Source organism: Capricornis sumatraensis, chromosome 8, assembly GCF_032405125.1.
Source record: "Capricornis sumatraensis isolate serow.1 chromosome 8, serow.2, whole genome shotgun sequence".
NCBI lineage: Eukaryota > Metazoa > Chordata > Mammalia > Artiodactyla > Bovidae > Capricornis > Capricornis sumatraensis.
The window spans coordinates 22,555,310-22,567,542 of NC_091076.1; the positions used below are offsets into that span (position 1 = coordinate 22,555,310).

Sequence of the window (12,233 nt, forward strand, 5' to 3'; positions counted from 1 at the left end):
CGTAGGGGCGGGGCCAGCAGGAGCAGGGGCGGGGCCGCGGGAGACTCCTCCTACGGAGCCGCCCCCGCGCTCCGCGTTCGCGTAAACAAGCTGAGAGCTGGAGAGGTGGCTCTCGGGGTACGCTGGGGAGAGGGGAGGGCTGAGTACAGGCAGGCGTGGGGTTGGGGCGTGACATGGCAACTTCCCTTCTGATCACCGCCAGGGGCATCCGACATCATAAAAACCCCTCCTCCCCTCTCTCCTCGCCCCGAAGTTCTGGACTAGGCTGGGGCGTGAGCGGCGCAGCAGAGACGCAGGGGCGCCCCCTTTAGCTGCGCATGGAACTAAAGGATTTCTTTTTTTTTTTTTGGAGTGTTCTTGGGCCACGCTTAGGGTGCCCTCCGCAGTGCGCGAAGGGAAGCACGCGGAGGCTGCGGAGAGAGAGCTGCATGCTGGGTGCGGGGAGAGGTGGGCGAGAAGCTAAAGAAGGAAGATTTGGGGGCGCGAGGATGGGGGGGTCAGGGTGGGGAGGAAGGGCGAACGGGGACCATACTAGACTGGAGAGCTAACTAAAAGGGCACGGCCTTAGCGACTGATGGACGGTGTTCCTGGGAGAGGGAGTCTCTGGGGGAAGCAGAGAGGGCTCCTGAAGCTGGCAGGTTGGTGGAAAGGAGAGAATCACAGACACGGCAGGGAAGTCTCGTCACTGCGAAGGGGACGCGGCATCCATCTGTCTCGGGAAACTGAGCAGAAAGAAGGGGTGAGCACCTGCCCGCCCCCAGTACTTTCTTCTCTACCCTCCGTCCTGAATCGGGGCACCCAGGGCGGGGAGCGGGGATCACCCGGGACTGCCCGCTAGGAGTCACTGAGCTGAAATGAGCCCGCGGCCGGTAGGTGTGCGAGCCGCGGGGTGTTTGTGATCCCTGGGCCCGACTTATGCAGTCCAGTGCGGGGGACAGGTGTGTCAGTCCAGGTGCGCCTCGTCGCAGCGTCAGGTGTCACCAAGGGTCAGAAAGCCCGTGGGCTCAGGGGCATTTTCCCTGGCTGGGAGGCGGAGGAGGGAAGGGGTGGGTCCTATCACTCAGGGGTCCCACCCCACTGCTTCGGAGTTGCATTCATTACCTTCGAAAATGCTCAGTCCTTCGGTCCCGGGCGAGGCAGAACGGAGGATGGAGATAGAAACAGGTGAGCTCTCGAGCCCGCAGCCTCCTCCCCACCACGCGCCCCCACCCACATCGCCAATTTCCTTGGCTCCCTCCACACCCTTCTCCATCCCCCAGTGCCCTTAGCCACCCTTGCACCTTCGGAGGAAGGGGCCCAGTGTCGGGAAGGAGAGCCTGCGGCCCGCCTCACCTGGCCTAGTCTCCGCTGGGGCCGCCGCCCGCGCCTCCCCGGGCGCCCCCAGCTCCGCCTGGTCCCCCGGGGCCCGGGCCCTTCCGGCCGCGCTCTCCGCTCTTTATCTTCTTCCTCGCCATGTGGCCCCGGAAACTCGCCTGGATTTTGGCAGCGGCCGCGTTGGCACCCGGATCATCCAGAGGGATGTCTAGAATGTCGTCGTCCGGCTTGGAGCAGGCGCTCTCCTGGGGATGGGGTAGCGGGGAGGGGGTGTTTCTTGTGGGGTGACCCGGCCGAGATCCCCGAGAGGGTGGGGTAGGAGGAGAGACTTGTGGGACTGAGACCAGGACGACGCGGGAGTGGGAAGCGCAGAGAAGGGGCCAAGGCAGGGCCCGCACTGGGCCAGGGGGAGGGATGGTGTATGTGTGTGCGTGTGTGTCTTGGGCAGCGGCAGACAAAAAGGAACGTTCAGGGTCAGGGGGACACAGTTGTGTTCCCAACTCAAGAAAAAGAAGCGCACAGTAGATGTGCTACAAGACAGCTAGGTAGCCGTTGAGTGAGCCAGGGCCCAAGCCAGCAGCCCAGTGAGGGGAGCCGTCTAGCTGTCTGGAAAGTGCACGTAATTACTGGAGAAGGGCAAAGTAAACCACGGCGGGACTCCTGGACACGGCTGCTTTTCCCCCATCCTCAGAGGGTGCCTCTGGCTCAGAAGGGTCCCTGCTGAGTCCAGGATTCCCTGGGGGAGGGTTTAGAAGAACCAACCCTTCTCTGAGTAAAATCACCCCAGAGCTCAAAGCTGGGATGAAGGTGAAGATGGGGCTTATGCTGCAGTGGGGCAGCCTTCCCCGACTCAGGGCTAGAGGTCAGAGACTGTTTCCCTATTCACGCTCCATTCTGCACTGCTCTAAATACAGGAGAGAGGGGATGGTCTGCAAGAAGCTACAGAGAAAAGGCTTCACTTCAAAAAAGGACAAGGAAAAGATAAGCAGGAGCAAGAAGTTCTTTCCGTGAGGTGCGCAAGGGAAAGAAAAGAATAATGACAATAGTTCCTAATACCACTGAAGCACTGCCCTTGTTCCAGGCATGGCAACACAAGGTTTTACAGATGTTATTTTATTTAGCCCTGGCAACAATGCTATGACGTACCTTTTATTGTTATCCCAGTTGACCCCTAATCAAACTGAGTTAAGTCTTGAAAACCTACCTGAGGTTGTACAGGTAGTTATCAGGACCAAAGAGTCAAGCCTTTGTATATCAGATTCCAGAGTCTGTTTTTAACCCCTGCCTGTGTATGTGCTAAGTCGCTTCGGTCGTATCCGACTCTTTGTGACCCAGTGGACCACAAGCTCTTCTGTCCATGGGGATTCTCCAGGCAAGAATACTGGAGTGGATTGCCCTGCCCTCCTCCAGGGGATCTTCCTGACCCAGGGATCGAACCTGTGTCTCACATGTCTCCCGGTTCTTTACCACTAGTGCCACCTGGGAAGCCCGTTTTAACCTCTACTTTGCAGATAAGCAAAGGCAGTCAAGAGAATGAACCATGCTCTACCACTTGCTAATTGAGTGGTCTTGGGCAAGTTTTCTAATCTTTTCCTATCTCCATTCCTTCATGTGAAATCAGGTTCCTCTGGGTCATGGGGAAGAATAAACACTGTGATATGCAGAAAGTTTCTGGCACAATCTAGTTGCTCAGTTAATGGTAGCTATTATGATTCTTTTAAATAATGGTAAGTTGGTGCAAGGTAGTTGTTTCTGCAGGTTGAAGCAGTCTTGTAAAAACAATTTCATAGGGAGCAACTAAAAAATAAGGAGACCCAACCCAACAGCTATGAGGTGAGGTGGGAAGCTTAAGGTTAACTATGGAGTTAAAAAGGCATTTCTCCTTTGAACTGACTTTTTATTTTATTTTTTGCCTGAGGACTTCCACTACTTTCCCTGTGTTTTTATTTCTCTGGCAGGAGATGACCAAGGTCTCACATACTAAGAGTAATTCAGTTTCGTTTGTTTCTCTTCCCTCCATCACCCATCCAGTTCACGGAATTGAGATGAGTGTGAGTGGGGCCTCAGTGACCACTGCCCCAACCAGATCCCACCCCGGACCTGCAAAGGTTTCAATCCCAGATGCTTAAGTCCAGGTTTACAAATGGCTTCCTCTCATCATGGTCCCCAAGGTTGTCTGCATTTTCTGGGCTTCAGAGATCTTTGGTTTGCGCTCAAGATGTCCACAGTTGAGTTAAGTGCAGGTAAAAGGTGTTATCAAGGGCTGGGGTGGCTGTGGAAGGGCCCCTCACACTCTTTTTGTCTTTCCTGGGTCTATTCCTCTCTCCCTGACATCTCATTCCCCACCTATAAACAGAAATCACTCTTTTTTTGGATCCTTGATTCTCAGAACTCAAACCTTTCTTGGGGATATTCTTAGGGAATGGTGAAAGTTTCTTCTCCAAAGAGGACAATGATCAAAAACCCATGCCCAACACCCTCCCCTGAGCCAGCAGCTGTAGCGGTTGAGCGGAGGAAGGGGTATCTTCCCCCAGAAATGCTCAGACCCACCTGCTGCCACCACCCACCCCAGCTGCATCCAGAATGGAACAACAGGCAGAGCCACCCCCAACTCACTGCTTCTCCCCAGAGCCCACTCCCTCTCCCTTCAGCTGAGTTCTCAGGGCAGAGCTGGAGGGAGAGTAAAAAGACCCAGGAAGTGTGCCTACGTTGGTGCCCTCCAAAACCAAGATCTGATGGCGTGTGCCTAAGAGCTCTGCATGAACTAGGGGGCTTCTGGGAGGGGGAAGTGGACAGTTGTGGGCAAAACATGAGCCATGGCTCTTGGTCCCAAACATCACTTCAGCTCTGAGGGTCTCAATATCTTCAGCCACATCTAGACGTTGGCCCCAATTAAGGCAGTCTCCTTCAGCTCCCTTGTCCTAAAGGCTTTAAGAATTATCCCTGCCTACTGCTTGTCATATGCTGGGCCCTGTGCTAAGCATTTTGCACCCATTGGTTGTGGTGATGGTTTAGTTGATAAGTTGTGTCCGACTCTTGTGACCCCATTGAGCCCACCAGGCTTCTCTGTCCATGGGATTTCCCAGGCAAGAATACTGGAGTGGGCTGCTGTTTCTTGCTCCAGGGGATTTTCCTGACCCAGGGATTGAACCCGCATCATCTGCATTGCAGGCGGATTCCTTACTGCTGAGCCAGCAGGGATGTCTTCATTTAAGCTCTATTTTACAGGTAAAGAAACATCTGAGACATCTTGCAAATTACCCAAGGTCACAGAGCCAACAAATAGTGATGGGATTCAGAAATCTGTGCTGCGAACTACTTCCTCAGGGCAGGTAATTATTTCTATGAGTTGGATCATCAACTAGACAACTAAGTAAAAAAATAATAATAATAATAAAAGTCCAAAACTGTTTCTTTGCCTTTTTATATTAAGTGATTCAGGAAAAGCCTGATATTTGTGACTATGTAAATTGGCAACTGATACATCTGAATCAACAGCTCTTGCTCTTAAAAAAAAAAAAGCAGGACTTTTTTCTTCCCTTTTCTGACTGAGCCTCTTTACCAAGCAGAAAGAAGGGAATAAGGGAGGACTAGGTATTGCCCAAACACCAGGTTGGACAGTCAGCAGGGAGAGCCCAGGATGGAAGGTGAAGAGGGACTGGTTCCCAGCCTCCCAGATGGGCTATGTCCACTATGCATGTCCTAGCTTCCTCCCAGCACAGAGCTCAGCCCTCCACAGAATGGAGATGGGTAGGAAGATGCTCAGCCCCAGCCCTCCCCCAAACCCCAGCCCTGTCACCTCTTCTTGGACCCCCTGCACAGCCTGACAGTGGTGTTCTCTCTTGCCCAGCCCTTTAGCCCTGCACACCTAGGACACGGCCTGAAAGGGGGAGGGCGCCTGTGTAGAGAATGCACTGGAGGGGGTGACCCAGAATACAGGGCAAGTGGGGCAATTGTGTGTCTGCCTCTGCTGCATTATTTGAGTGAGCAGCTTCTTCTTTTTTAGGGGACACTTATTCCAGCCATGCCCACCAGCCCCTCAGTATGGCTTTCTGGGCACTCAGGAACATGGTCCAGGGCAGACCAGAGCCCACAGGCAGGCACCTGACATCCTACTCTAATTAGTCCTGCAGGTGCCAGTGGGGACAAGTTGCTGTCCTTCTCTGGCTTTTTGGAGTCTTTGCTCTCACATGTCTTTCCATTGACCATGATTCCTGACTTATCTCCCCCACCATTCTTACCATCTGGGCAATATTTCCTCTCCTCCACAGGCATACCCAGAACCCACCATCCATTTATTTTCTCTGTTTTGTAAAACACCACTGGGGGGGTGAGGAGCCCAGGAACCTCCATTAAGAGCCCAGTTCTCCTTTAACAACCAAAAACTGCTTCCAGGAGAACAACAGGGAGGAAAGGTTGGAAGAAAATATGTTATTGGGGCTTTCTTTAGGGGTGGGATTGTAGATTCTTGACATGTTTCTTTTTTATACTTTTCTTCAGTTAAAAATTTTTTTTCTGTTATGAGCATATTACCTTTACAATGAGGAAATATTGGAAATGTTTATAGGAGAGGTTAAATTACAGCTGTTGGAATCAGACAGGTCTAGTGTTCCACCTCCACACTTAGAAGCTGTGCTTCCTTGGGCAAATCATTAATCTTTCTAAACCTCACTTTGCACATCTGTAAAATGGAAAAACATCTACCTCACAGGGTTGTCATGATGGTTAAATATAAAGTGTTAGGTACATGGTAAGCATTCACAAATTGACAACAATTATTTGTATTAATAAGAGCTAAACATCATAACAACAGCCACAACCACTTGCCCCTTTTTTCTACCTCTTGGTACTCAGACACAGGGAACCCTCACCTCTTCTAAATTGGACTATTCCTTCCATCCAAACCTCATTTTCCCCCTTTTTTAAGCCATACGGTGGAGGGTGGGGAGCAGGCAAAGTTATAACTTCTTGTGTCATTAGCTGGGTTGACCAAATGGCTGAGAATACAAGGACTTTGGAGTCGGACTTTCTCCATATGTAAGGACTAAAAATAAATAAAAGTAAATAAATAAATACAAACATATCGTATACACGTATGATCACCACTCCTCGGATGTGCCAGGAACCTGGTCCTGTGCGAGGCGCTTACATGCCCGCACCTTAACAGCAACCTGCTTTGGCGTCAGGTCTCCTTGTGGGCGCTGACAAATTGCAGACACTTCCTTCCCTCGCCAGCAGGGCCCTCTCGCCGGTCATTTCACCCAGCCCCCTCCAGAGCTAGAAAGCGTTGGAGGCCAGGCCAATCCCTCCCCAGGACCACACGGACTAGGCTCTTCGCTGCCCATCATCAGTACTAAGGTAACCAACATGAATTGACTATTTCACCGGGCGCTGCACAGGACGCGAGGGTCACCAAGGTCATCCCGTCCGCCCACCGACGGCGGCAGTAGTGGGATGGGGATTGGGGTGGGGGCCGAAAGCCAGGGGAAAGGAGTCGCGGTTGCTTCGCTAGGCGACGGTTTCCAGCGTCTCCCTGGGGAAGTTCCTCTTCTCGTCTAACCTGCAGCTTTCCTGTTGCAGAGCTTTGTCGAGCTCCGGGTCCAACCTAGACTGCTTAGCGGATGGGTACCCAGACGCCCCCGCGAGTTGGGGAGCATTTTTCCTAGGGCTTCCAAGTCAGGCGGGCACCTTTCACCACCCACCATTTGCGTCTCAGCAGGCACCCTTATGGCTCCTAGGTCTTCTGCACCCACTTCCATCCCTCACTCCCCACTCCCCCTCCAGGAGCTTCTTGGTAGCCCTATCCCCAGACGAAGCTGAGTGCCCGTCCCCCAGGCCCGCTCACTTACGGTGCAGCAGTCCATGTTTGATGTCAGGAGTCCTTGGCTGGGATGGAGGTTGGCGCAGAGGGTCTGCGCGGTGACGGGTGGGGACCCTGGGGCGGTGGCGAGGCAGCCGATCCGCGCCGAACCAGCCGCTCAGCTCTCGGGTCCTCTCTCCCGCGCTCCGCACTGCTGGAGAAAGTATCCTGAGCCCTGCGGAAGAGAAGCCAATCAGGAGAAGCCCTCGGCAGAGTGGGCGGGGGGAATGGAGGCAGGGCCACGCCCCCTCGCGACTCCCTCCTCCTCGCCCCGCCTCCTGCCCCAACCCCTCTGCCTACACACTTCCATCCATTCCTCCTACACACCCCATCCTCCCAAACTCACCACCAACACCCCCCCCCCCCACGCCCGTTGCTGCCGAGGCGGCAGACTGCCAAGCAGATGTATGCCGGCGCACGCAGGAGGACCCCGACATCCCGGGCACAAAAACACTCGCATCTGGGCACAACACTCCTCCCACCCACAGAGAGAAAACCGTGCACCCCTCACCCACACTTCCACAAACTAGCTAGAGTCCCAAATATGGTTCCCTCTACCTTCCCTCCCCCCTCAGGCCTCAAAGAAATAAATGACCCCCTAGGACGTGCGGTTTAAAGGAATCGTCATCAGTCTGCAGTGGAATGGGGAAGGTGTGGGTATGTAACCTGGGGGTGGGCACAGGGGAACACAAAAGCTCACACCAGAGCCCCCCACGCCCATATATGATACTCCCCAGGCTCACTAAAACGTGCACTTCGACACGCAGACCCAGCCTGCAGAAACACTACACAGGCCTTGTACACACGCTGTGCTGATACATGCAGACTCCCTGTTACGTGCACACACCAGCACACGTGTACACGTCAATCACCCTACTGGAAATGTCTGCATTACATATCTATCTATCCACCCATCCATCTATATTAACAAGACAAAATCATATATGCATGACACCCATTTGGTGTGTGTATATGCATATGTAGAGAGACAGATAGATACAGATATACACACCCTTCCTTCCCACTCCCCAAACCACACCTCCCCAACCTCTTGTTCCATTGCTTCTGTATAAGACAAATACTGGCTACTCTCACTCTTGCCCCTGGGAGGGGAAGAAAATACTGTCAACCCCAGTGTAAGGAAATATCCGAAGGCATCAGTTCTCTGGGTCCATGGTGGAGGAAGGATGTGGGTTTTGTGAGAGGCTTGAGAAGGGAGATATGGGAGGAGGAGCCTCGTAGGAGAACAGGCTGGTGGGGGAACAGCTTGCCAACCTCCCCCAACCGGTCAGGGTACCAGAGCTAGCAGCGTGGCATGCTAGTGAAGAGATTGGGCCACCTCTGAGAAAACTGGGAGGTCCTTCTCAGCTGAGGTCCCAGAGGAGGGAAGGAAGCAAGGATGCCTGCTCTTCAGGTGTGTGGACTGGAGCCGAGGGGAGGAGGGGGGAAATGCCCCGTGGCTCTGGCTGCGACAGGGGATGCTGAAGCAGCATGCTGAGGTGACTCCACAGCCACTCGCCCGTCCTGGCACGGCTGTCACATGCTTTCTTCCTACCTGAACATTTGGGCTTTCCTTGCCAAAGGGAAAATGCGTGGGAGGGAAATTCTGGTGGCCACTCAGGTTGGGGACAGGGTTAGCCAGCTTGTCTCCCAAGCTGAGCTGGATGCCAGCTGGGATTCCAGGCCCTGGGGTGTAGGGGTGTCTCTCTCAGCAGGTTTGGGACCCACCCACCCTTGTAACTGAAAATCTGTTTCCCAGTCTGTCTCTGGCACATCCTTCATCTCCCACCCCCCCACCTCCACCAAATGGCAGAAAGTCCTGGGAACTCAGGCCCTTGCCTACATGAGGGCCTTGGGTTTGTGTCAGTTCCCACTAGTTTTCAACTCTGGGTTCCAGAGGAGAGAGGGCAGGAGGACCTGAGGGCACACTGGATATCAGGCCTGGACTCTGTGCTTATCTCTTCCCAAATTAGAGCTGAGGAATTCGGGATTGAGTGAGTTTGCAGTAAAGTCTCCCAAGTTGCTAGGCAACATCACTCTGCAGGCTGCATTGCCTCTAGGCCCTTCTTCCTGCTGGTCAGAGCGGAAGAGGGGGTATCTTATTAATGCACCCGGCCCCCTTCAGACCCCCGCACAGGCAGCACAGCCCTTTCCTCCGCCTAAAGGACAACTTTGTGTGGAGGTGAGGGTGTCTCTGAACAACCGCAGGCCCAAGGGACAATGGATATGCGACTGTGGTTCTACCTGGAAAACAACGATTTCAGCAACAGCCCACTTGAGGCGCCTACGCAGAACTGGCCACAGCACTTGTCAGGGGGATGGGCAGGCGCAGAGGTGAGGAAAAGGTAGACAGACAGGAAGGCAGAGACAGAAATAGGAAGGCAGACAACCACAGACTCAAGTATCCAGAGGGGAGCGGCACCACGGATGTCCCCATGTAATGTCACCTACACACACACACGTCACACATCTTCAGAGACACGTACTGTGGACTCTTCGCCACACAGTCACATCCAAAGACACGCACAGAAGTGGACCCCTCCACCAGCACGCATCAAGGGCACGCATATCCTCTGGTGAGGGGTTTCTCTTCCGGACTATGTGACTAAGGTTGTCGGCAAGTCTGGCTGGGTGAATCTGTGAGCCTCTGATTCTCAAATCAATGAGAAGGAAAGGAGACAGGAGCAGTGAGAACTGAGGGGTCCCAGGACTTTGAGGAACTGGCGAGACCAGATGACACTCCCCACAGAGAATTGCCTGGCCTGGGGCCAAGGTCAGCCTTTGGAGTGTTACTTGTTAACCTGCTGCGCTTGGGCCCTGCATTTATCGTCCGTGACTCTTCACATTTCAAAAACTCCCGTCTCCCACTGCTATTGAAGGAGAAGGACTGCAGGCCTAGAAAGGAGAGGAACTCTGGAAGGGCCTGGTTTGAGGGTGAGCTGGGGCCCGTGGGTGCAGAGGGGAGGCTGGACTCAGCAGGGAGTAGGGAGGTGGAGGGCACAGCTGGAAGGCAAAGCTGGCAGAGGAGGAGATGGCTCAAGAGAGGATAAAAGATAGATTAGTGGGAAGCTTCTAGGGTCCAGTACAGATTCTTGGGACAGATGGAGGGGGATTTGGAGAGAGCTGGTCCTCATAAGCGGAGACAAACGCCAAGGCACATGGCAAGCTATTTGCCAAGACTTGTGGCTTCCCCACCTTGGAGTAGGCACTTTCTGAACATAACATCCTAGCTCTAACCCACAGCGGGACTCCATGATAAGACGAGGGTGGGACGTGGGAGGGTGCGCCTTTGGTGAAGCCAAGCTGGGGGCTTCTTAGGTCAGGATTTTGAGTGGAAGGGGTAAAGGTAGCAGGAAATTCAGTTTTCTCTGCAAATATTTCAGCTTTTGCTGTGGTAGTATTTTTAGCAACTTGGTTGGCAGAGGAGGAGCCCGGGTACATTTTTAAAGGGGCCTCTACCAGACTGGAGGTCTCCTCCCACCCTCCCCCCACATGTCAGAAATGGATGGGGGAGAAAGCACACAGCATTCAAATCTAAAAGTCGGTTTTGCTAGGCGTCAGGCCGCTGTGAAGTCATCTTCGCGAGTAGTCGCTGTCTGTTTTCATCAACATAATTCTCGTAAGCATTCTTATCAAGAGTAAATATTTCTCGAACTTCTGCCGTGTGCAGGGTGCTGCTCCGGGCAGGATGGAAAATAGAAAAAGCTAACCAGGACACACTTGGTGAGACAGAGAAGGGAGCAAACTTCCGAGTGAGTGCTGGGTGCTGTGTGTCGTGCTAGCCACATTGTAAATGTGATTTCTTTTAATTCTGATAACAACCCTGCAAGTGAGGCCTTATCTTTCCTATTTTACAGATGAGGATGCGAAGACTTTCAGGGGTTGAAGAATTTACCCAAGCTTCCACTGTCATGAAATGCAAGAGCCTGGATTAAAACCTAGAAGAGAATGATAATATTATCCGAAACCTGAATAATGATTTACAAGGTGTTTCCACAATCGTGATTTAATTTGGTGCTTTTGAGAACTGTGTGAGGAGGTATTAGTATTTTTAACGCATTTGGGGAGGAAGTGAGGCTTGGAGAGATTCAGGGACTCGGGTCTTGTTGATACGAGTCTGGTGCCCTGCAGGACTAAGACTGAAAGGTGGGAATTCTATTACAGCTCTGAATTCTGTGAGCGTTCGCCTCTACAACTCCCAGTGCTTTCCTGGGCCCGAAAGGATGGGATACAGTGGGTAACAAATCATGAGCTGTCTCTCTTCTCTTGGCTCTTACAGTCTTACAGATAAAAGTACATATGTATGTGTGTGTATATATATCTATGTGCATATATAGCTTATGTATATATAGATGTATATAAATATATGTATCTACATGTACATGTATGAGATATATGTATATTTCCTAAAGTAATAATTGATAGATGCCGAATGAACGATGCAGACAGTAAGTATTATGAGAATTGAGATGGGGGAGAAATAATTGAAAATTTGGATCTTGAAAATTTGGATGATCCAGGAAGGCTTTCTGGAGGAGGATGGTTTGGAGGAAGAATAGGACTCAAAGAAATAAAAGTCAGGGGACTTCCCTGGTGGTCCAGTGGTTAAGACTTCACCTTCCAGTGTGAGGAGTGTGGGTTCAATCCCTGGTCTGAGAGCTAAGATTCTACATGCCTCCTGGCCAAAAAACCAAAACAGAAACAATGTTATAACAAATTCAGTAAAGATTTTTTCAAAAAAGAAGTGAATAGGGCTGGAAGGAGGCAGGACACTTCAGGCATGCCCTGCATTTAGTGTTGCTGCTGGCTCAATGCAGTCTCCCTGCCTGGAAAGACTGCGAGCACAGCAATGCCATTGCCTGCCCCTCGCGCAGGGTTTATGTCTAAATCAGTGCCCTGACCACACACTGGGGCACAGCCAGGCCTCGAGGTCACGTCAGCTGTGTGCTCTTGCCTGGTCAGCAGCCCCGCTGCTCCTCAGAGCTCTAACACACACCTGCCCCCTTGCCCCTGTGCCGGGGGCCTGCCTCCTCTCCGTCCATGCCCTGTTACTCTGGGT

At 52.5% G+C, this 12,233-nt stretch overlaps 1 protein-coding gene across 1 annotated transcript; it reads right to left on the reverse strand.

Annotated features, from left to right (window-relative positions):
* Nucleotides 1–568: 568 nt before the first annotated feature.
* Nucleotides 569–7,178, reverse strand: NRGN (neurogranin). Its single transcript, XM_068978977.1, has 4 exons — nt 7,164–7,178; nt 1,333–1,559; nt 1,102–1,119; nt 569–722 (listed from the first exon to the last, which is right to left on the reverse strand). Exons 1-2 carry the CDS (start codon nt 7,176–7,178, stop codon nt 1,338–1,340), a joined length of 237 nt encoding a protein of 78 aa, XP_068835078.1. The 3' UTR covers nt 569–722; nt 1,102–1,119; nt 1,333–1,337.
* Between the last annotated feature and the right edge of the window lie 5,055 nt (nt 7,179–12,233).